Here is a 24,657-nt window from a genome sequence, read left to right on the forward strand (position 1 = left end):
TCACCACTGAGCTTTAACTAAAGCAGTGAAGGGCTGCTCTTGTCAGGAGATCATTTGCTGTTCAAAGGTATGCAATCAGAGCACATGCGTGGGGTTGAAATGAAATTCTGTAGTATGAAATACGCAAGGATCAAAGTACCTTTTTGAAGTTTCTTTTAGCAGTAAAGGACAAACCTTATGCATTACCTTGACCTGCTTCTTTTTGCAACATTGAATCCAATGGATTAACATTTTAGTTTTTTGTCAGTTGTCTTCTGGTGATGTTCATTTGTGCTTGAGACTTTGACACAAATGAACAATGGATACACTCAGGCAATATCATCTGGTCTTGGAATAAAAATAGCCTTAATGAGGGTCACATGATGCCCCAAAACAAGCATGACTTCACAGCCACGGTAAATATTGAAATGTTGGGAGAGGTTACATAAAAATATAAAATAAAACGCGTGGACACTGTAGTCACCATTACACTCTATTCTCTAAATTGTCAAGTTGAACAGCTTGCTAAATTAGCTTCAATGCTGTTATGATGTTTTATCAGCTGTTATTGTATTTTTTTTGTTCTTCTGTTAGCAATGTTGATGTGTTTTTAACGTCCATGCAAATTTACTTTAAAAACAAACTCATTAGTACAGTCATATTTGCTGTTAGTTCATCATGGTTAGATTGAAGACATTTGCAGTCCCCGGAAACTCAAGGAATGTAAACTGTAAAATGACATTGCACACTTTACATATGCAGTAGTGATCTCTTTAGTGCATTAGATTAAATTCAATTCAATTTTATTTATAAAGCACAAATTAAAACAACAAATGTTGACCAAAGTGCTGGACAATACAAAAGGGTAAAAATAGCAAGAGAATACACCCAGAACACACAAATATTACAGAAAATAAAAAGCACAACCTCTATGATTGATTAAAAGCCAAGATGAAAAAAAAAAAAATTTTCAACTTAGTTTTAAAATCATGTTTTGTTGATACCGATCTAATATAAATAGGTAAACTGTTCCACAGTTTAGGGGCAGCTACCGCAAAAGCAGGTCAGATGGGTAATGGAGCCCTAATATTTATATACGATGATGTCATTTTTCATTTGGCAAGTCACTTTGTGGTCCAGAGTACCCAAGTTTATTTTTTTATGAGCGAAATTATTTCATGTATTTTGAGGAGCATAAATCTTTGCCACCTTGAAGGTTTTCATATATGGTATTAAAAAGCTATTTATGGACTTGGCTGCAGTTAAATGTTTTTATTGTTTTCTTTATTTTTTTTCCCCCTGTTTATCCAAAATGTAAGGGTAATATAAAATTGCATGTTACATTGTTTATCTAAAATGTTATTTTTATTGAAGGATATTTAATTTGATAGTCTGATGTAGAGCAGTGATTTGAATATACATGTGCAAGCTGCAAAAGTGTGCATAAGCACTTCAGTGGAACACATGGACATTTCTCACTTTTGCTGAAGACTTTTCCATCTGATTCAAGCTCTATTTTTGATAACATGTTTTGCGCAAAGAAATGCACATAGTTTCTGTATCGTATCCATACAAGACAAATGCTCTGCTCATATACCTTATGCATGCTGAGGAAAATCCCAAATGCTGTATTTTACCAGAGACAATTTTGAACAAAACACACATTTTACTAAGGTTCTGTTTAAAAAGTTGTCATTTACACACGGTGCATGACAAACCAGGATACTTTTCCAAAGATAGACAGAGAAGGCCGATATCAGTGTCATACAGCTGAACTGTGATGCATTAACCTCTTGCAGCACTTTGATGGAATATCCGATGCATTTTTTTTTTAGGTCAATTAGATTGTGTATCTACAAGCTTGTGTCAGTTGATTGTTAAACTGTAAGAATGCTGTAAATAAAACTATCATTGTATTTGATTTGTCTCTGGTTTTTTCTACTTGGATATCTCAACATTGATGCACATTTTTACAGATTACACAATATACACATGCTTTTCTTTATCTGGGCAAGGTCATAAATGGTTAAGCAAAACCTGATTGGCACATGTAAATGTTTGCCCATTAGTCAGATTTCAAGGTGCAAAGAATACTGGTTTGTCTTATGTGCGCATATTTTGTGCACACAACTGTTAATGTTTTGACATCAAAAATGTGTAATAATCTGAATACTCTCATGCAAACACGGTTTACCTCAGTTGTCTGATTTTTTTTTTATATAAGCTGATTTTTGGTAGTTATCAGCATATTGGTTTGCATGTAAAAACTCAATTGTGAAGTTTGGGTTTGTATCCCATTACTTTTATATATGTATAAATGTGGATTATCGGACCATAACTGTTACTCAGCTCTTCTTTGAACGTTTTCTTTGTTATACGTTTAGGGGATTTTTACTGATTACTTGTTAACAGTGGATCTGTAACACATCTCAACTAACATGAGGTCATAAAAGCTGCATGCATTATAATTGTAAAAGAATTATCAAAATGCTGCTGAAAATGGTTTCATATGGAGTTTTAACAGTTCACAATGGAGGACATGTTAATTGCCCAAAAGAAAAAGGCAGGAGAGCATCACTGCAAATAAACAATTAAAATGCAAAAATACATGCAGTGTTGCAGCTCATGGTCTAAAAAATCTCAGGTGTTCGATTTTAAAGTAATAATTCACCCAAAAATGAAAATTTGTGGATAATTTACTCGCCCTAGGCCATGACGCGCTTCCTGCCTCCTCCTCCATGTGACGCGTGACTTTACCAATGAGCTTACGCATCGCGCTCTCATGAGAGCGCATCACAGAGATGTATAGAAGCGAACATTTGAAGTTAAAAAGTATATAAGTAATATTTTGTTTCTAAAAATAATCAATCGTTTGGGTTCAGAAGAACTTTATTTATTGATTGGAGTCATGTGGATTATTTTAATGCACCCTAAATATGCATTTGGGACCGTCAAAATATGGAGTACATTCACTTGCATTGTTTAAAGGAGGAGGCCTGAAATGAAATCCTAAAAGTCTTTAATTCTGTTTTGATGAAGAAAGAAACTCTTAGATCTTAGATGGCCCGAGGGTGAGTAAATTATCCAAAAATTTTCATTTTTGGGTGAACTATTCCTTTAAAACTTTACTTTGTTGAGACTGATGTGTCATCAGGGTTACATTCCAATTTTTCAGTGTTTGTGATTCAAAATATCGCAATAGACAAGATTTGTATAACAGTCAAATTCATACAAAAACCCTCAAACCATCATAAAAAAATTAAGGCAATTATAAAGCCCATTGCTGGGAAAAAAAGTTACATTTCAAGTGCTATTATATCAGATGTCAGATACAAAATGAAGACTGCAAGACTGTTGCCTTAAATCCACACTAGTAAAGAACTGGTCATTTTTTGGTGTTTGCGTTAAATATTGCATGCATTTGTGTGATTAAAAAACTGTATAATGTGATATAATAGGAAATGGACCAAGCCTCTGGCCTGTATTACTTCATAGAGGCAAGTTTGTGTATTTATCCTCTTAAAGATGTGTAAACTGTCTGCATGCCATTGTCAGTATATCCACAAAAGTGTGCTGCTGCGGCTGTTTAAACCCTTACACACCAGTGTTCCTTCTCCCTCTATGAGTCTGGATATCTCCTAAAGTGCAATATGGAGAGACAGAGTATCAGTGTGACTGTTGGATTGAGTGGTCCTTTTTGGAATAGTAATACAGCATCATCAGTTGCTCTGTTTTTAGATAACATTTGATTTTCTATCATTTGAAAATAATAATTATTTTAGCCTCAAAATAACCAAACACTATGGCATAACCTTTTAGCGTAGGTTATGTGATGGGGAGCCAAGTATACTACAACAGATATTAAAGTTCTTTACCTTTTTCGCCCTTCTCTCCCCTTGGTCCCTCGGGTCCTCTCTGTCCCAGCAGACCGGGTGTTCCTGAACTTCCTGTTTCCCCTAAACAAACAATTCAGCTTTAAATTCACAGCTCTTTCCTTTCATGTTTAAAGGCGATATGTGCAATTTCTGCACCATTAGCATTACCAAATGAAATAATAAAAAAAAAAAAATTAAAACAGGTTTTCCTCCCATCTTCCATTGGCTGGACAAACAGATCTTCACTTGAAACTCATGCCATTGGTTGAGCCAATGTTGCTAAATTGGGCAGCTCAAGCAAACCAATGTTTAGGTAGCAATTGTGCAATCACTTCTGCTGATTTCCAAATTGATTTAATCCACTAGAGCTCTATGAACCATAACTGGTATTATTATTATAATAGAAAGTTTGTCACTGGTACCTTTGTCTCCTTTAGGTCCTGGGTATCCTTTGTCTCCTTTGGGTCCTGGCCTGCCAGGTGGCCCTCGAATGGTCCCATGTGCTGAAAAGAATAAAATAATGTTTTAGAATAATGACCTGTGCTGCATGGCATGTGGCAAGTATCTTATCAGTATAAATATGACAAGCATGTCTGAGGACACTGACTTCTAAAGAAGTCCATGAGGTCATCAGTCACATTCCCATAGGCACCGATGACACGGCTGTACCCGGGTGGGCCTTGAGGACCAGGAGGCCCAGGAGGTCCTTGGATTCTCCCTGCTTGTCCTCTCCAGTACCCCTCTGTCAGGTCCTCAAGTAGACCCTGGTCTAAGGGGAAAAAAAAGAGTAAAATGATTTTGTTTCTTGTAGTACTCTTGCCAGTTTTTACTGTATTGATATTCCTCAAACATTCTGGTTAGGGACTGTTCTAAACCACAAACCTTAAGTATTAAACTTCTGCATTTAATTCAGCCTGAGCTGTCTTTGGTGTACTATCTAATTATGGCTTTTGTAAACTTTTTTTTATAATTAAGATTAAAGTTTGAAAATCTTCATTAAATTGACAATGTGCAGAGTTAAAATGTAACCAACAGCGAATACATCATTGTGATATTTGCATACTGAATTGTGATTGGTCTTGTCTTTCGTGCATTCTTTTTATATTGCTCCTTTACACTTAGCAAGGCGGTGCTGATGCGGCATTTACACAGAGCAAACGCCTAAAACCTGAGCTTACCTAAAACTTTTGTTGCTTAGTAAGCAAATATTGAGTTTATTGTTTTAGCAACTTTACAATGAATATTCGTAACTAGTGCATGAATAAAAGTGAACTGTCCTCACTCTTAATGTAGTCAGTCACTTTTAGTGCAACACTGGAGTAGTCCACTGGATCAGTAATCTCAGTGCCATAGTGGTATCTGCCTCTGATACTCTGAAGACTGTGTCCCGGTTCACCACGTTCACCTTTCTGACCAGTGGGTCCAGGAGGCCCAGGGGGACCTCCATGGGCGTAACGTCGCATAGCGTCACCTGAAAAATTGTTGATTGTTAATTCATGCTGCAATCAACCATCATGTGTTACAGAAATGAATCAGGAAAATCTTAAATAATAATATGGAATAAATAATGTGTTCAGTTTTGATAATACAGGGTGAAGTGTGGCTGAATTTTGTTATATCTATGAATGGGTCATAATGGTCAACTAGTTGATTAGTGAGGGCAACTACCAGTAGTTTATCTAGGTTTTTGTAAACATATATTTTTAGTCGTGATATGTTTATGCTGTTGTTACTGTTAGACAGTTTGCACTGTAATATCATTTATGAAAAGATGCATAATAAAATTTTACATCCCCTTTAATGTATTGCCACTACAGCCATTCAGATGAACGTCATTTGCCATTGCATCACTTCGCACATTGTCCCAGCATTAACATTACATTTTTAAAGGGATTGTTCACCCAAAAATGAAAATTCTCTCATCTTTCACTTTCCCTGCCTTCTCAGATACGTATGACTTTTTTTCTTGTGCAGAACATGAAAAAAGATTTTTTTGAAGAATATTTCAGCCCTGTAGATCCATACAATGCCAGTGAAGGGTGGCCAAAACTTTGAAGCTCCAAAAACCACATAAAGGCAGCATAAACGTTATCCATAATACTCCAGTGGTTAAATCCATATCTTCAAAAGAAATATGATAGGTGTAGGTGAGAAACAAATACATTTTTACTGCAAATTATCCTCCCAGCCCAGAAAGTGGTGATATGTATGAATAATGCAAATCACCAAAAACAAAAGAAGAACTCTGAGAAGAGAGCTTAAGAGCGCTGTTTGAAAGTGGAGATTTATATATAAAAAAAATGACTTAATCGTTTCTCATCCACACATATCGTATTGCTTCTGAAGATATGTATAGAACCACGGGAGTCTTATGGATTACCTTTATGCTGCCTTTATGTGTTTTGTGGCGCTTCAAAGTTTTGGACCCTGTTGACTTGCATTGTATGGACCTACAGAGCTGAAATATTCTTCAAAGAATCTTTGTCCAGCGGAAGAAAGTCATACACATTTGGGATGGCATGAGAATGAGTAAATTAAATATTTTTTATTATAACTATTTCTTTAAGGCAAGTTCCAAATAGTCAAATTCTTTTAAACGTATGTCCAGGCCCCAACATTCTGTACCATTCAGTTGCGCTCCATCTAGCTACTTATGGCACAAGAACGTGTCTTATGAAAATGCTTTCTAAGAAATGTGCATGATTAGGGTTGGATGTTACAGAAACTTGCCTGATTATACAGTGATCCTTTAGGTCGGCTAGTCTTTAAGGCATGTCACCAACTAGTCGATACTGAAAATATCTAGTTTTGCACATCCATAGTTATATCTTTAAAATGTCCACATTTCTAAGTGAATTTGTCCAATTAAGTGCCAGGTGTCAGTTTAAAATATGTATTTAGTGACCAACTCACTGTTGAAGTATTCCTGCAGCTCAGCCCGGATCAGTTCTCGTTGGGAAGATCCAGCATTTAATACGAGACCCCTAGTGTCTCCTGGAGGACCCTGGGGTCCTGGTGGGCCAGGAGGTCCCCTAAAATCACTTTCTGAATATGGCAAAATCACAAAATGATTTTTTTGTTTCATGTAGAACAGACAGTAAAATAATGTCTTGTCTCATCTGAGGACTCACTCTGCAGGTAGCGCTGGATGTCCTCAAGTCTGTAACCTGACACCACAGAGGAACTGCTTCCAGGGGGACCAGGGGGTCCCTGTATCCCTGGAGGACCAGGAGGCCCTGGACGTCCAATGCTTCCACTAAGCCCTGACCCTTTAAGCATATACAATTGAAATGTAAGGAAAGGAACCCCTTCTCTTGTGTTATAAAACTGAACAATCCTAAACACAAATGATTCATTTATCCAGTATATTAGCATGTAAACTCTCTGTGCAAGTTACATTAACATTTTCCAGTCCTGTCATGATCAGCTAAAAAAGTAAACCTAGTTATTTTTGCTTGGTATTCGAACAAGGACACAGAGAATTATGCTGATAATGCATAATCATAAGGAAAAGTAGTCCCACCTCAAAATAATGTTTTAGAACAATTTTACAGATCAAAATAAAATATTTCAAAATAGAATTGATCTTCATCAAAGTGCTTCAACCAAAATACATGCTTCACATTTCTGCTTTTGATCTCTCTGGTCCAAAGCCTTACCATTAGGCATCCATTGTACATGACTTAATATAAACATTTTTTCATTTGTTTTGTTGTCCGTAGACTAGTATTAAGTATTTAACTTGGATTTCACTTTTTTTTAACATTGAAAACAAAAAAAATGACATATTAAATAAAATCACATACTCTGAATTAGAGTGGATATGTCACTGTAGGAGGAACCTGGCTGGCCAGGAGGGCCGGGAGCGCCTGGTGGTCCAGTTCTACCTGTCATCCCCTGGTCTAAAAAACAAATACACCAATGCCATTAGACTGAAGGAATCGAACACACTTTGATAAGTAGTGTTCTCTGTCAACTATATAAATAGTAGCAATACGTCACAAAGTTAAGGTTTGCTTAACATTAGATTCATTTAAATATACACACCATTCATTAATCTGATGACATAGTTTGCCACTTCCTGTGTGTTGAAGTTACCAGCACTACTGCCAGGTGTGCCAGGTGTACCAGGTTGTCCTGGAGGACCAACCACATAACGCCTCACATCATCTCCTGAGCACAAGAAAGACATTGTGTTCAAGCTCTTAATCAACAATGTCCAAAGATTTAAGAGAGACCATTTATTTCTAAGTGTGCCTGACATAGTTCACTCACTCTGTAAAAGGGAAATGATGGAGTCAACAGTTATACTTCCAGGAGGGCCAGGAAGACCTGGTGGACCTTGAGCCCCTTGACTTATACTGCCGCCACTGAATCCAGAGCCTACAACAAACATTTAGAATATTACCACAAATGCAGCAAAAGGCACAAGCATACGTTATACAGTAGGTGGCACAATAGATTACATGCAATGGAATATGGAAATATAGCTCTTGATTGTTACCTCCATGTACAGTATATGATGAATACAATAACACTTTCATTCAATATACAATGACACCTTAATGTATAGCCTTCTTATACACAATAGAACAAACTTTAATTTTGAACAAACTTTAATTTGATGATGTCCAAACGGTAAAGAAATGATCAAAATAGGAACATAAATGATGTATCATATAAAACATTGAACTTATGCTCTACTGTATATTTAAATAAAAAATAGAAGATATGGAAGTACATTAATGACAAATGTCTTTGATACAAAAAAGCACATTGAATTGCACTCATTAAAAAATAAACACAGTACATTAACAATGCTTCCATAATTTGGAGCTCCATGGTTGTTTATTTTAGCTGTGAAAATTTCAATTGAATTTTTAATTATGAAATATTGTGCAAAGTGTTTTCAATAATACATTTTCACCTTCCAAAGATTAGTTTCAAAATATTTTTATTTTTATTTTATCCTTAATATTCAACATTTAATGTTTAGTCCATTATATTTTGCTTTGCAAATTCGCCTCTAACATTTAAGTGGTTCAAATTCAGTTGGAAATACAAACTTGTACATACTGGCATTGCAGGAAAAGCAGTAGACTGGTGTTTCACAAACTTTTTTAGACTACAGCTAGCTTTTAGACATTTTTTTCCCCCATGACACTACCACAATTGAAAAATAAATTAATGAATAAATATACAATTGAAAACCGCTTTATTCAAAAAGTTAAATATTGAGGAAATATTATCAATTTGGTTATTACGCTACATTTACACATCACACAGATCAGATATTTTGAGATATACCACCCATACTACTCGTACTACTTCTGTCATATCTGTCTATGGCAGACATAGTAAGAGTAGTATGGAAGTATGCAATTCTGAACTCAGCCTGTGTGCCTTCTAATCAGAGTAAATAGCACTTCCTCTTATTAGAAGCGCTATTGAAGTTCCTCCTGAATTATTGTCAATGGATGGTACGCAGTTTTTATTAATCAATTTAACTACCTTAGTTGAACTTGACAATAAAGTCACTCTTAACTGTTAAATGTTTATTGCTTTATATTTCCAGCCAACAGTGTGATTGACCCAACATTTGACACTAAGAGCTGAGGTGGCTCAGAGCTGGCACATTTAGCACAGCTTTTATATACGGGGGCGGACATTGCAAATTAGCCTTGGCTATAAATGTTGTAGTGTGGTGCATGTTGATTGTTCCCACTTGTCCCTATCAAATAAATAATATATATAGCATTGCGTCCATATACAGAATTTTCTGAGCAGGCTCAGAGAAGCCTTAATTCTACAAAGACACCTTAATATGATTCAACTCTTTATGATGTGAAATCCTTAAGTCCTAAACACTTACGCTGAATGTAAGCAATGACCCGAGATGCCACATCCTCCACAGACACTGAAGCCCCAGGTGGACCAGGTGGCCCCTGCATAGAAGACAACTGCTGTCTCATGCTATCACCTTTGGAGAGAAAGTCACACATTCATAAGAAATTACCTTCAGGAGCAAGAGTGTTTATTTAAGTTTTCATCCAATCATACTCACTCTGCATATACTCCATGATGTAACGACGATAATCTGCCGCAGAATGTGATCCGCTGGAATGCCCTGGAGTACCGGGAATGCCAGGAGGGCCTGGAGGACCAGGTCGGCCTTGAGGCCCAACTGCAACTGATCCAGTTGCAGGATGGAGTATATTTATTATTATGGAGAGGGCAATGAGAAGTGAAGTATGAGAGTTACAGCTCAGAGAACACTCCCTGAATCTAAATATGTATATGGCACACTTGGAGGCCAATGTTACAAAAAAACTTAAAGTTCTTTACTAGACAAGTGAAGTAAGACTGTGTTAAAGAAAAAAACTTTTTACAGCTCTTATTAAGATTCACCTCTTGAGTCTCCTTGGAATCCTGGTGAACCTGGTGTGCCAGGATCCCCTGAGAAATTATTACATTGAAACAGGAAATTGAATTTGCAGCTTGGATCCTAGTATACCTGAATTCAATGTTTCATCTTCATTATTCAAGGTTTTTACCTTTACGGCCCTCTCGTCCAGGTGGTCCAGGTGGCCCCGGGGGGCCAGGCGATCCTTGAGCCACACCATATTCAGAGACTAAAAAGAGTTAAATAATTGTTAATAATTCTGTATCAATTGGTTTTAAGTTAATAGCAGGCTATGTATTCTGGGGCTAAGTGCCAAAAGCTAGCTACACCCTATTGAAAAGACTAGCTTAAGGCAGCACAAATTTCTATACTTTCCATGCTGGTTTATGCTGTTTAATGTTGGTTTGGTGCTTGTCTAACTTTTGGACCACTACAGCAATGCTGTTCACCAGCCAAAATGGTGGTCAACCAGCATGGTCTTTCTGGAAAACATGGTTGATCTTGCCTAATGCAGACATCAGCATCCCATTCTGGGGATCAGCATCCAAAACACAACACATAATGGTGACCATGCACCAATGCTGGTTTTTAAAAGAGTACACAGATCAAAATGTGATGGTAATGGGCTCATTATTGACCAAACCAGTTGTCATGTCTTTTATTTATTTTTAGCAATATTAATGAAAATATCAACAGAAAAAGAAAATTGCTTTTGACTTACTAACTCTACTGGGACTCCCTGGAAGACCAGGCTGACCTGGTTCCCCTAAGGAGTAAAATCACACATGAAAAATGAAGCACTGTTATAAGACATGTTGTGATCTATCAATTTTAAGATGTGTTCACTTTTCATATTAATTCTTATAGCCTATTTAAAGTTATGGTTAAAAAACAAAGCCTCACCTTGGTATCCCCTTGGACCCTGGGCACCTGAAGTTTACATATTCAGAATATCATTAGATATCTGATAACAGTTAAGTAAACTGCTTATGATATAATATTTTCATAGTGTAAGTACTGGTGATGAATTGGAAGCAAAGTCTTGGGAATAACTCATTATTTTTTAGAACAAAACTCGGGTTTTTAATGGGTGAAAACCTGATGACTCACCTATCGCTCCTTTTGGCCCTGCAGGTCCTGGTGGACCCGCAAAAAATGTTCCTGTGTAGGCAGCATTTGTAAAGCTGTGAGACTTAGGAAACCACTACACAATTATAACAGTATAGTAAAGCAATATGTCAAAAGAGGCCATATGTTACAAGAGGCCAACTGCAATTATCAGCTTTTAATTAAAAATTAAAATCCAGTATAAAATTATCCCAAATGAGATATAAAACATTCTGAGATTTAAATGTGGATGGATGGAGGATTTGGTTTTCAGAGCAATCAAGTGCTCCCTGTAAGAACTTTTTGTCTCAAATGACAGTCAGTGTCTGGCAATGTGTAATTTCCATCTGCAAGTCTTTTCCAAACACAAAATATGGAATATATCACAAGTCATATGTGGTGTCAGTGGAGATGATTAAGGAGTCCATCGAAACGCTAAGTTGTTTTTCTTTGTGGGGTTGGGGTAGTCCCGGGGCATGCTTCCCTATGAATCCCTATCCCAAGGCTAACACACTTGTACCCCCCCAATGTTCAAACCAAATCTACGCTAATGAGTTTGACTGTAGGCTGTTTGCGATTGCCCAGTAACATAGAAACTTGTTGCGTTAGTGTTATATAGAATATGCTGTCACAAGTGTGCTTTTATAGTCATTTTACAATGATTTCCAATGCAGCTCATCCAATTTAGAGTCAGTTTTATAAAACTGGATATTGTCTAATGCTGATACCAACCTGAATTAGGCACAAAACTTCCTGAATCTCCCTTGTCTCCTTTAGGACCTGGTCTGCCATATCCTATGAGACAGTCGCAAAAGAGTTGGGAACAGTATGTAAATGTGTGTGTGCAAGACTATGCTGCTGCGCCAAATCTTTCTAAATTCTTTTTATATACAGGTGAAACTCGAAAAATTAGAATATTGTGCAAATGTTCATTAATTTCAGTAATTCAACTTAAAAGGTGAAACTAATATATTATATAGACTCATTACAAGCAAAGTAAGATATTTCAAGCCTTTATTTGATATAATTTTGATGATTATGGCTTACAGCTTATGAAAACCCCAAATTCAGAATCTCAGAAAATTAGAATATTACATGAAATCAATAAAAAAAGGATTTTAAATACAGAAATGTCGGCCCTCTGAAAAGTATAATCATGCATATGTACTCAGTACTTGGTTTGGGCCCCTTTGCATTAATTACTGCCTCAATGCGCGTGGCATGGATGCTATCAGCCTGTGGCACTGCTGAGGTGTTATGGAAGACCAAGATGCTTCAATAGCGGCCTTCAGCTCTTCTGCATTGTTTGGTCTCATGTCTCTCATCTTTCTCTTGGCAATGCCCCATAGATTCTCTATGGGGTTCAGGTCAGGCGAGTTTGCTGGCCAATCAAGCACAGTAATACCATGGTCATTGAACCAGGTTTTGGTACTTTTGGCAGTGTGGGCAGGTGCCAAGTCCTGCTGGAAAATGAAGTCAGCATCGCTTGTCTGCTGAAGGAAGCATGAAGTGCTCTAAAATGTCCCGGTAGATGGCTGCGTTGACTCTGGACTTAATAAAGCACAGTGGACCAACACCAGCCGATGACATGGCTCCCCAAACCAACACAGACTGTGGAAACTTCACACTGGACTTCAAGCATTTTGGATTGTGTGCCTCTCCATTCTTCCTCCAGACTCTGGGACCTTGGTTTCCAAATGAGATGCAAAATTTGCTCTCATCAGAAAAGAGGACTTTGGACCACTGAGCAACAGACCAGTTCTTTTTTCTTTAGCCCAGGTAAGACGTTTGACATTTGAAGCCCATGTCCAGGACCCGTCTGTGTGTAGTGGCTCTTGATGCAGTAACTCCAGCCTCAGTCCACTCCTTGTGAAGCTCCCCACACATTTGAATGGCCTTTTCCTGACAATCCTCTCCAGGCTACGGTCATCCCTGCTGCTTGTGCACCTTTTTCTTCCACACTTTTCCCTTCCACTTAACTTTCTATTAATGTGCTTTGATACAGCACTTTGAGAACATCCAACTTCTTTTGCAATTACCTTTTGAGGCTTTCCCTCCTTGTGGAGGGTGTCAATGATGGTTTTCTGCACAACTGTCAGGTCAGCAGTCTTCCCCATGATTGTGAATTCAACTGAACCAGACTGAGAGACCATTTAAAGGCTCAGGAACCCTTTGCAGGTGTTTAGCTGATTAGAGTGTGACACTTTGAGCCTACAATACTGAACCTTTTCTCAATATTCTAATTTTCTAAGATTCTGAATTTGGGGTTTTCATAAGCTGGAAGCCATATTCATCAAAATTATATCAAATAAAGGCTTGAAATATCTTACTTTGCTTGTAATGAGTCTATATAATATATTAGTTTCACCTTTTAAGTTGAATTACTGAAATTAATGAACTTTTGCACGATATTCAAATTTTTCGAGTTTCACCTGTAGTATTCCTGCTCAATGTTGCAAACAATCAGTGAGGATTTCACACTAATTTAATAACAGAGCTAGGTGATCTGTGTATGAGTTAGTGGTGTAATAAGTAATAATCAGACAAAAAACAATGAAATTGAAAAAAAAAACCTTTTTTATTTATTAATTTATTTGTTTTCTGAATCTTGAATGCTTTCTTTTATTCAAAGTTGTGATTTAGCTTTTTTGTCTTTATATATTTATAGTTTGGTATGAGCAAATTTTGGGAGGGAGAGGTGGTGGGGTGGGATGTGGTGGGAATGTAGTGACTGAGCATTGTTTGATACAGTATGTTCTTTTAATTGACAATGTAACAAATACAAAATAATGAGAAATGAAATAAATAAAATCAAAGGCTTAATCTTTGAATAGAGTACTCCTTTAGTTCAACCTACCTGAGGGGCCTGGTTCACCAGGTGGTCCTGGTGGACCTGGTCTAGAATCTCCTACAGGGAGACAGCAGGGAAAATAGATTGAATACATTAGAATTTCATTTGGTTTGAGTCTACAAGTCATTTCAAAATTAAATTCCTCATGTATATAGTCACAAACACCCATAACCTCAGCATTTCAGAAGCTAGACACTATTCCATTGAAAAGGAATAAGGACAACTTAAATGTGACAAAAATCAGACACACTCAAAATGATCATCTTTAAATCTTTGTCATTGCTAATGTTATTATACCTGGACGTCCAGGAGGCCCTGGGGGACCAGGAGGACCGGGTGTTCCAGAAACAGCAGCATTAGCAGAACCATACTGTCCTAAAAATACAAATGTATATTTTGTATTAACATGTTACTCTAAACTACATGAGGATATCTTTTTAATAAACACTCACTTTCTGCTTGTGATGAACTCAAGGTCTCACTAGTTTTCACTACAATACCCGGTTCTCCTTGATTTCCTTTATCACCTTTAGGACCTGCACAAACATAAATGTCAATGGATGGATGGATGGGTTGATGGATGGAATGCCATTTTGTGTATAATCTTATTGTGCATGAGTAAAATAGCAACAGCAGATGCAATAGATGCAAGATGTTTACCAGGTTGACCAGGATGTCCAGCAGGGCCAACAGGACCTAGAGTGACAAACCAGAAATTCCATGAATCAAAAGAATATACAAATAAAGAGTTTGAAAAATCTACCAGTAAGAGTTTATAATTTATTGCACTGTAAAATATCTAAACAAATTTAATTGAAAATATATGTTATTTGTCAAAAATTTATGTTAAATGTGAAAGGTTAAATAAAAAAAAGTTTTCACTTATTAAAGATATGTTATATTCCTTTAAATTTTGTTAAATGTTCCTGGTACTGTGATTCCCCTTCTGTCACTCACTCAACGTTGTGTCGATTGTAGTGACACAAGGGGCTTCTTTCGGGAGCCTCATATACCTCTGAATATGAAAAAAGCCAATGCCAAATTGGCGAACAGAATTTGCATGTCCCGTCCCGCCTTTTATACCCGTATGTCCGGGGGCGGGACATGCAAATTCTGTTCGCCAATTTGGCACTTGTCCTTTTCATATTCAGAGGTATCCGAGGCTCCCGAAGAAGCCCCTTGTGTCACTACAATCGACACAACATCTCGTTCCCTCCATCAGGGAATGGGGGTTACACTAGTAATCTAGAAGTTTTATTTGTTAATGGGTTTTTTTTTTTCTTTTACTGGAGTTTTAACTTTTTTGTTGGTATTTTAGTGTCATGTATGAAGGTCATGAACATACCGGAGAGTCCAGGAGATCCAGGTGGGCCAGGAGGACCAGGGCTTCCGGGTGCTCCAGGTATTGCCACTGAACTTGTGCCTGCTTGCAGAATCAAAACATATTTTCCTTTATATTAAAACTATCAACCTATGATATCACTTTTTACGATATCACAATTTCAGATTTACTGCAGAGGACTGGTAAATGATTCATTTACCTGCATTGATCACTCTTCCAGGTGCACCAGTCTCACCTGTGAACATTTCCAGGACAATTTATTTAAACATGTTAGACATACATGTAATTACACATATGATTTAAAAATCCAACAACAGGACAAAATATATAGCTAATAAATATAACACAACACCTTTAGACCCAGGTGGACCAGGATTACCAGGAATACCTATAAAAAGGAAATCAAAGTATGATCTCCATTGTAGCTCCATATATATAACTTAAACATTTAAATAACTCAAAAAAGAATATACTTCAAGTGACATGTTACCTGGAGGTCCCTGAATCCCTGGAATTCCTGATCAGAAGGAGCAGAAGAAAAAAAAAAAAAAAAAAACAGACACAATGCATCTAAAGTTTTCCTAAAATGAGGATCATGTTTTTTTACAGTCCATAACATTAGACCTTATACCTGGTAGGCCAGCATCACTGGGTGGCCCAGGTGGTCCTCTGATTCCTGGTAAGCCAATTGACCCTGGTTCACCTGGGGATGAACAAAAATAATACTGTTTCAGATAACAAATGTAGTAGCAGATACAGAAAAATACAGAAATGGTTGAAAACATTTTCAGTGAAAAATGTATTTATGATAATGCCACTCACCTCTTTGGCCCTTTTCACCATCAGTTCCTTGAGGGCCTAGTATGAAATTACAAAATTACTATCTGGGAACATCTTTTACACCAACCCAAGATTTGCATTAAAGAGGTCCAGTTTGTGGCACCCACAGCTAATTAAGCAAACCAGCCTTTGGAATATATAGGAAAAAATTACTTTACCTAAACAAACGTCACAAACAATTTAATGTAATCTTTAATCACATTTTTCTTCAAATCCTTTTGAAATGGGTTTGATCCAAAGTCTGGGGCTTGCACTGACCCCAGGCTATCTTTCTAAAAAAGCAAGCTCTGTCACAGGGTCCAGTGCATACATCAGAATGTTTCTGGAAGTTTAGTCTGGTGTTGATGACCAGCTTGTCATGTGATATAACTTCACAGTTTAAGAATATTTCTCAGAGACATGGCCTGGTGTGTCGGGGACTTGCTCTGACATACTTGCCGTTGGCACTTGTAGGTCTACAGTACATAGGATTTAAATCCGGCTCTGATCATAAGATAAATCAATCACCTGTTGATCCTTTAGCTCCTTTCTCACCAGCTGGCCCCTGTTGACCTGCAGCCCCAGGAACACCTGAAGTTGGGCACAGTGGTTTAAACTGAATCAGACATTTGTGAACAGCCAAAAAGTTTATTTGTCACGGTAAGAAAAAGTTGTGTTCTTTGTCACGGTAAGTCTAAATATACACACCTGACAACCCATTGTTTCCTTTGTCACCATGATCACCTGAGATACATTACATAGAGAATTTTACATGAATTCACACAAACCACAGTAGTGTCTGGTTAAGTTGCATAATGCATATCAGGTTGACATATACAATAATTAGGTACAGACCTTTAATTCCAGGTTGACCAGGAAGTCCTCTATCACCTGCCAAGAAACAAATATATATATATATATATATATATATATATATATATATATATATATATATATATATATATATATGTATATATAGAAAATGATTGAACTGATGTGTTGAAAAATGTGTTGGAGAAAATACACCATGAATGAAAAAATCTGTTGGATTTAAATGGTAGTACTGTACATCTGCATGAATTCAGGTGAATCAAAATCATATTCACTGATCCACAGCTACAAACCTTTAGGTCCAACAGTGCCAGGTTCACCTCTGAAGCCTTGAGGGCCTTGTTCACCTTTACAAAGGAGGAAATGGGTAAGAGTTTGCAAGAGTTATTAACCGTATTATTTTATGTCACTAAATAATTATATGATGCCACTAAAAATATTTTTTGGGAAAATGGTTGATTACCATGTAAACCACTAGCACCTGTTGAACAAACAGACAGAACAAGAACAAAGATTAAACACATGCTTCAATTTCTATACTGCTGATTATTTATGTAAATTATAGGTAGACCGATATATCGTTTTACCGATTAATCTTTGCCAACAGGTTTTTGGAACTATCAGTTATCTGGAAAAATCTGTGCCGATATTTTAGTTTTTTCTCTCTTGTCTATCTCTCTCTGGAGCCGGCGCTGGACGATTCTACATTTAGAAAAGCTTGGTTCTATGTTATAATCGCAGCTTCAATAGGTGAAATAAAAACAATCACGTAGTGATTTTCTGTATCTAAATCTTTCATCATTGACAATATATTGTTATTTTGATTAGATAAACAAGTGTTCTAAATTGAAAGCAAGGTATAGAAAGAAAAATGTGATTGTATGGAAACGTGCCCCATCAGCACATACAACCTTCATATATTGACAATAATATTAAACCTTATACCCCATTATACCTCATCTGTATGAAATATATATACAAATCCTTCATCTGGTGAATATACAGTATATGCTATAAAGGCTTGATTTTGAAAGTACATCATATAGAGCATTTTAACAGAGCCAAGTCTCTGCCATTGCATAATAAGAGTCCCTGGTGTGTTTCGGGCTTGTTTGTTGATAAAAATCTCACATTATGCGTGAAATCTCATAATTATTATTGGGATTTTGGTTGATTTAAAAACTCTATCTAGGATTTTATTTATTTTGGACTCTTGTAGCCTCTTATGTCAGTACCATCACAGTAGGTAAAATACTATTTTTTTTGTTGTTGTTGTTGTATAAGTTGAATAATCGGTTAGCAGCCTCTTCCACCACCTTAGTTATCGGTATCGGCAAAATCCACTATCGGTCGACTTATTAAACTCAAAAGCTTAGGTTTAGTGATATCTCCGGGAATTGGATAAAGCCTATATCAAATGGATGTGAAGAAGACATTTTTTTTTTATAAAAAATGATCTGTAATTTTATATGACATATTTATTTATTTAGCTTTATGTGTATATTTTCATTTTAACTACAAATAATTTACAATAGTTTGCACAAAGATTACTATATCTCCCATTCCATACAGGCCACTAAATATAATATGTGTTAGCCTTCATGACAAAAAGAATAATTTCAGGTGAGTGTATTCTGTACTAACCTTTAGCCCCAGGTGGACCAACCGGACCAGGAGAACCAGAAAAACCAGGGGTACCTGAAGAAGATAAAAGATATCTTCAAAATAGCTGGTTAAATCAAAATTTGTTGTTTAATTTAGATCTTTTATCATTTAGATTAGATCAAAAGCCAAATTCTCAATTAATTCAGAATCTCACCTCTTTCACCCTTTTCTCCAGCTCCTGGGGATCCTGGGTCTCCACGGGGCCCAGGTGGTCCATCTCTCCCCCTAAACCCTGGTGGTCCTTCTGCACCATGTTCACCTGTAAAATAGAGTTATATAGACTGGATGTGCTTTAAAAGTATTTATTTGTCTGTTCAGTTTAGGAAATCATGTTAAATCAGCATTATCAACAACAACTGTATCTTTCTAAACTTTTCAAGTAATAACAAGGTGTAAAGGTTGCATGTACAGATGTGTAATGTGGAAAAACAGAATGGATGATTGGATTCTGGATGAATGTTTTAAGCACCTGCACTTCCTTTTTCCCCTTTTGATCCTTCTCTTCCTGGATGTCCTGGCATTCCTGGTGGGCCTAGAGTTACACATAAAAAATAATGACATTTGGGTAACTATTAAGACTTTACTTACAAATCGATCACGTTTTATTCTTACCTGGCAATCCAGGAAAACCACTGTCTCCTGAAAAACAGGTTTAAATAATTTACATTTCTAGGTGTATGACTGTAAGCATAGGAATATAAACTGCTCCTGTAGTCCATTGAATTCACAGCTAGACATTTTTTTAATTTTACAAACCTTTGGGCCCTGTAGATCCAGCTTCACCTGAAAGTGGTGAAAAGAGAACTCGTATATTATCAGTGGTGATGGTAAATTATAGGTAAGTGATAGGTTAATGTCTATTTTCTGTAGGTGTAAATGAAGCTTTCTACTGTACATATTCAACAAGTATTAAATGTCTGCTTTTACCTTTGGCTCCTGGCAATCCATTTTTGACTGAAGAAGCAAGGAAGGCTAAATACACAATTTTTTAATTTTAGTTAAATATTAACATTGGCCACAAAAAGTACACAGACAATTAATCCAAACATAAAAATATAAGTTAAAAATAGTCTTTACATTAGAAAACTAAATATAAAACCAAGTGCAATTAATTTTAAATAAATATTGCACAAATACAATTGTCAAGCAAACCATTTCTCAAAAAGATGTTTTTTAATAGAAATACTTGGACACTTTTGTCAATTGGTTTGATATATTGTATCCAATGAAATCACATATAATTTATTATTGTGAGACTTTACCAGAAGTATTGTGAATTTGCTGAATTTGTACCTTTCATGGCTTCAGACTGCAGCTCTGCTCTCAGGATGTGCTGTATATTTCTCTGTAGTGCAGAATTATCTGAAATGACTGCAGACCCCAAATTTTCATTCCCCAGTGAATTTTCATATGCCAGTTTACTTGCACCACTGTTATAGTTGTGAATGTCATCCACAGAAGCATACAGACGACTTGTGTGGGCCGACATGGATGAGGAAATTCCCTCGAGAGTGCTTACACGAGCCTTTAGTTTCTTTACCTCTTCAGCTTCAAGAAAAATAGATGAGTTGGTGTTAGTATCTTATTGGTCAGACTATCCACATAATCACATATATTTATTTGTAATAGGGCTCATAACCTAGACATTTAAATCCTAATCCTGGGTTTAATTGTACACTTGTATTGATCCTCTATTGACAAAACATACATTAATGCAAGAGCGTCAATAGGGCCTGGCCATTGAGCTTTAGCCCTGAATGTTCCTTCAACAGCCCTAGAGCTTATTTTGTGCTTTTTATTTGCAGCAATAAGATATTTCAATTTCAATTTCTTGACTCTGCTAAAAAGACCAGCTTAACCAGTATGCAATTCCTATGTGGACCACCATAGCCATGCTTTTCACCAGCAAAACCTAGCAGGGGAAGCTGGTTAACCAGCATGGTCTTTCTGAGGAAGCTGGTTAAGCTAGTTTAAACACCAGCACACCAGAATCCCATGCTGGGGGACCAACAGTCAAAACACAACATAAACTGGTGACCAGCATTGCTGGTCTTTTCAGCAGGGTAAGCAGCTATTTTAATTGAAGAACACAAATGAAACACTCAACAAATTAAACCTTATCAAAACAATCCTTCTCACTCGTGAGAATGGACTAGTTTAATTTGTTGCTGTAGCAGTTTTTTGAGTTCATTCATTTAAAGGGATAGTTCACCCCAAAATGAAAATTATCTCATAATTTACTCACTCTCATGCCATCCCAGATGTGTATGACTTCCTTTCTTCAGTAGAACACGTTTAAAGAAAAACAGAAAAATATCTCAGCTCAGTAGGTCCTTATAATGGATATGAGCAGAGACAATCAGCTTTAACATTATCCATATGACGTCAGTGGTTAAATGAATGTCTCATATAGTGATATGATAGCTTTTGGTGCGAAAAAGTTCAATATTTAAGTACTTTTTAACTATAAATAAACGCTTCCGTAACACAGCGGTATGTGCGTACACGAGAGGGCTGAGGTCACATGGTCTCTCGTGTGACATATTGGTTTTGGCATGTTCACGCGAGAAGTGATGCATATGCGACACACCTGGAAGAGTAGTGCTGTTTACAACTGAGTTGGAGAAACTCTGTTCAGACCGAACAATGTAAACAAATTGAAGAAAATTTAAACAAAGATTTCCATTTAAGAGGAGAAGAGGAGATACAAGTTTTTGCATGTCATATTTATTTGGACCTGAGTACTCTGACCAGGGGCTTAACCACTGGAGTCGTATGGATGACGTTAATGCTGATTGTCTGGGATTTTTGGAACATCAAAAATCGTGTTACCATCCACATCCATTATAAGCACCTACTGAGCAGAGATATTTTTCTGTTTTTCTTTAAACGTGTTCTACTGGGTGCCTGGGTAGCTCAGTGAGTAAAGACGCTGACTATCACCCCTGGAGTGGCGAGTTTGAACCAGGGTGTGTTGAGTGACTCCAGCCAGGTCTCCTAAGCAACCAAATTGGCCCGGTTGCTATGGAGGGGAGAGTCATGGGGTAACCTGCTTATGTTCACTATAATGTGGTTCTCGCTCTTGGTGGGGTACGTGGTGAGTTGTGTGTGGATGCCACGGAGAATAGCATAAAGGCTCCACGCGCTATGTCTCCGTGGTAACGTACTCAACAAGTCACGTGATAAGATGCACGGATTGACTGTTTCAGACGCGGAGGCAACTGGTATTCGACCTCCGCCACCCGGACTGAGTCACTGTGCCACCACGAGGACTTGGGAATTGGGCATTCCAAATTGGGGAGAAAAAAAGATTGTTCTGCTGAAGAAAGGAAGTCACACACATCTGGGATGGCATGATGCTGAGTAAATGATGAGAGAATTTTCATTTTTGGGTGAACTATCCTTTTAAATCACATGTTACATGCTATTAGAAAATGGGTTAAAATTGTGAGATAAATATAAACAAAGGCCAGTATCAGTTGTAGGCATTTTACTTAAGTTTTATTGTTAATTAGCCCACGTCAAATTTGTTTCAGAATAAATGACTGTTGATAACATCTAGATAGCAGCATTCAAAAACAGTGAATGATTGAAAAAGCATGAGAAACTAGTGAGAAACTACAGTACAGTGGACAATAAATCTCTTTGTTGCACTTACAGCAGAAGAATAAGAGAGATTCAAAATGTAATTCCTAATGTAAACACTTACACTGGACATCAATATTTAGACATTATCTCTTAAAGATTTTTTCTCTCAGAAATGTTTTTATTTAGAGATACATATTATTATGATGATGTTATGTGGAGAATAATGATTCTAAATTCTAAGAATTAAATACTTTTTTTTTTTTTTTTTTTTTTAAAGGGCTTGTCTGTATTGGCCAAATGGGGAGCACACCCGTACTTGTAAGGAGGCAATGCTGGAACATGTTTAGATTTATCTGGGCTAACTTCCAGAATATATCTCTGAACCTTGGTTAACCATGTAAGCATCAAATGTCTTATAACAAATTATTTTAGCTTCAATAGCTTAAGTCAGTGAGTTTATTATGTCTTTAATGGGAATGACAAGACTTACATAGAGCAATGAGTCCAAAGAGAAGGCCGAGTAGCAACAGGAGGCTGAGCAAAAACCCCAGCAGCCACTTCCACCAGGAACAGCACCGAGGCCCACAGCCCCCAAAAAACCCTCCACACTTACGGTCATCATCATCCTCCACTTTATGAATCTCTGACAGGACACAAACAGCAGGAGACAGGTCAGCTTCAGAGCTTTATATAGAATTGACTGACTTTATATAGACTTTTATATAGTATAGAACTGTATACTATAATATGCAAAGTTTGCAGAGGTTACAGGAATAGTTCTGCCAAAAATAGAAATTACGTCATAATTTAATCACTTTCATATATTTCCAAACCTGTATGACTTTCTTCCTTCTGTGAAACCCAAAATGAGATGTTCTAATGAAGACAGCCTTTCATCTTTTCAATAAAATGGCCCAAATGTTTAATAAATGTAGTAATACGACTCCTGTGTCATTTTCCAAGTCTTCTGAAGGCATGCGATTGAAATTTGAATTTAAATGTAAGTTATTTTTCAGTGATAACTCATCGGAGATCTATGAGAGAAGCTAGTTCACAGTGGCATGTGTGTTCATGCGAGAACCAATTGTATGCCTTCAGAAGACTTTGAATATGATGCACGAGTCACACAGACTACTTTCATGATACTTTTGGTCCTTTAAACTAAAGCTATAAAGAGAGGCACTATCCACTGCCATTGTATTGAAAAGATGAAGGGCTATTTTCAATAAGACATCTCCTTTTGTGTTCCACATAAGAAAGAAAGTCCTGCATGCATGTGAGGGAATAGCTTTGGGTGAACTATCCTTATTTAAAAACCTTTTGGGCTTCAAAGGCTACTTTAACTAATAAAGTAATGTTTTACCTGCATATGTAGCTTTATCTTTTGTTGACACTGGTGTAGACGCATCTTTGGGGATGCAAAACGTTTTTTGGAGATGTCAACACAAGTACATCAAGATGAAAACATTTCATTTAAAAATCTTTGTTTGTTCAAAGCTTAGTTTAGCTCTAAATTAAAACTTCACCATGTATAATAGTATACTTAATTGTACATTTTTATATTTTAACATATTATTTATAATAAACATATTATTGATGCATTTAAGTTAAAATGCTTACATTGTGTGCCAAAGCTCAACTTGACAGGGACTCTTTCAGAGTAGCTGATTGCCTTAGCTTCTTTCTTTAATGACACATCTGAGTATGACCCTTTAAAACAACATGTTTTTGTACTCTTGTAATTATTTTTTGTACTCTTGTAATTATTATGTAGTGTTTGTATAGGTCAGAACACTTTTTATTTGATATTTCAAATCATTGTACTTCACTCACTAAAAAGATTTTCCTTACAACATCAAATCACATGCAACAACTTAATGCAGTCATACAGTATGTTTACCTGCTGTCCCATTGTGGGCGCTGTTGGTAAACTGCTTGCCACTGTCTTTGGTCAGAATAAATTCTTCAGTCTCTCTCTTCACAGGAATGTTCTCTTTCTCCAGCGTCAGATATCTCTTTGCAACGTTTTCATTATGGGGTCTTGTACCAGCTCCTTAATAGGATACAAAATGTTCCTATTTATTATGCAACAATGACTGGCAACACCTCTTTGAAGAACTAAAGTTATAAGCCTAAAAGGGATATTTCACTCAAAAATGAAATTTCTGTCATCATTAACTCACCCTCATGTTGTTCC

At 36.7% G+C, this 24,657-nt stretch overlaps 1 protein-coding gene across 4 annotated transcripts in view; it reads right to left on the reverse strand.

The window, feature by feature from the left end:
* Window positions 1-3,468: 3,468 nt before the first annotated feature.
* The window catches only part of LOC127660447 (collagen alpha-1(XVII) chain-like), a 28,204-nt gene continuing 7,015 nt past the window's right edge, over window positions 3,469-24,657 (reverse strand). For 3 of the 4 annotated variants that reach the window (XM_052150674.1, XM_052150671.1, XM_052150672.1), the window contains 44 exons: window positions 24,361-24,513; window positions 24,081-24,170; window positions 23,824-23,868; window positions 22,951-23,103; window positions 20,166-20,420; window positions 19,800-19,844; window positions 19,629-19,655; window positions 19,485-19,511; window positions 19,342-19,404; window positions 19,027-19,131; window positions 18,852-18,905; window positions 17,671-17,688; window positions 17,501-17,554; window positions 17,232-17,267; window positions 17,085-17,120; window positions 16,905-16,967; window positions 16,380-16,415; window positions 16,189-16,260; window positions 16,048-16,074; window positions 15,910-15,945; window positions 15,757-15,792; window positions 15,561-15,641; window positions 14,876-14,911; window positions 14,668-14,751; window positions 14,513-14,590; window positions 14,222-14,272; window positions 12,097-12,159; window positions 11,368-11,418; window positions 11,161-11,187; window positions 10,979-11,023; window positions 10,409-10,486; window positions 10,263-10,310; window positions 9,919-10,044; window positions 9,727-9,834; window positions 8,130-8,237; window positions 7,902-8,027; window positions 7,661-7,756; window positions 6,986-7,123; window positions 6,768-6,899; window positions 5,137-5,325; window positions 4,462-4,623; window positions 4,277-4,357; window positions 3,855-3,935; window positions 3,469-3,617 (listed from right to left, as the gene is read on the reverse strand). In XM_052150674.1, the coding sequence (XP_052006634.1) occupies window positions 3,574-3,617; window positions 3,855-3,935; window positions 4,277-4,357; window positions 4,462-4,623; window positions 5,137-5,325; window positions 6,768-6,899; window positions 6,986-7,123; window positions 7,661-7,756; window positions 7,902-8,027; window positions 8,130-8,237; window positions 9,727-9,834; window positions 9,919-10,044; window positions 10,263-10,310; window positions 10,409-10,486; window positions 10,979-11,023; window positions 11,161-11,187; window positions 11,368-11,418; window positions 12,097-12,159; window positions 14,222-14,272; window positions 14,513-14,590; window positions 14,668-14,751; window positions 14,876-14,911; window positions 15,561-15,641; window positions 15,757-15,792; window positions 15,910-15,945; window positions 16,048-16,074; window positions 16,189-16,260; window positions 16,380-16,415; window positions 16,905-16,967; window positions 17,085-17,120; window positions 17,232-17,267; window positions 17,501-17,554; window positions 17,671-17,688; window positions 18,852-18,905; window positions 19,027-19,131; window positions 19,342-19,404; window positions 19,485-19,511; window positions 19,629-19,655; window positions 19,800-19,844; window positions 20,166-20,420; window positions 22,951-23,103; window positions 23,824-23,868; window positions 24,081-24,170; window positions 24,361-24,513 (3,464 nt within the window). In that variant the 3' untranslated portion in view covers window positions 3,469-3,573. The remainder of the gene's footprint in view (window positions 3,618-3,854; window positions 3,936-4,276; window positions 4,358-4,461; window positions 4,624-5,136; window positions 5,326-6,767; window positions 6,900-6,985; window positions 7,124-7,660; window positions 7,757-7,901; window positions 8,028-8,129; window positions 8,238-9,726; window positions 9,835-9,918; window positions 10,045-10,262; window positions 10,311-10,408; window positions 10,487-10,978; window positions 11,024-11,160; window positions 11,188-11,367; window positions 11,419-12,096; window positions 12,160-14,221; window positions 14,273-14,512; window positions 14,591-14,667; window positions 14,752-14,875; window positions 14,912-15,560; window positions 15,642-15,756; window positions 15,793-15,909; window positions 15,946-16,047; window positions 16,075-16,188; window positions 16,261-16,379; window positions 16,416-16,904; window positions 16,968-17,084; window positions 17,121-17,231; window positions 17,268-17,500; window positions 17,555-17,670; window positions 17,689-18,851; window positions 18,906-19,026; window positions 19,132-19,341; window positions 19,405-19,484; window positions 19,512-19,628; window positions 19,656-19,799; window positions 19,845-20,165; window positions 20,421-22,950; window positions 23,104-23,823; window positions 23,869-24,080; window positions 24,171-24,360; window positions 24,514-24,657) is intronic. The other variant, XM_052150673.1, reaches the window with a different exon arrangement.

The sequence above is a fragment of the Xyrauchen texanus genome, chromosome 20 (genome assembly GCF_025860055.1).
Source record: "Xyrauchen texanus isolate HMW12.3.18 chromosome 20, RBS_HiC_50CHRs, whole genome shotgun sequence".
Classification (NCBI taxonomy): Eukaryota; Metazoa; Chordata; class Actinopteri; order Cypriniformes; family Catostomidae; genus Xyrauchen; species Xyrauchen texanus.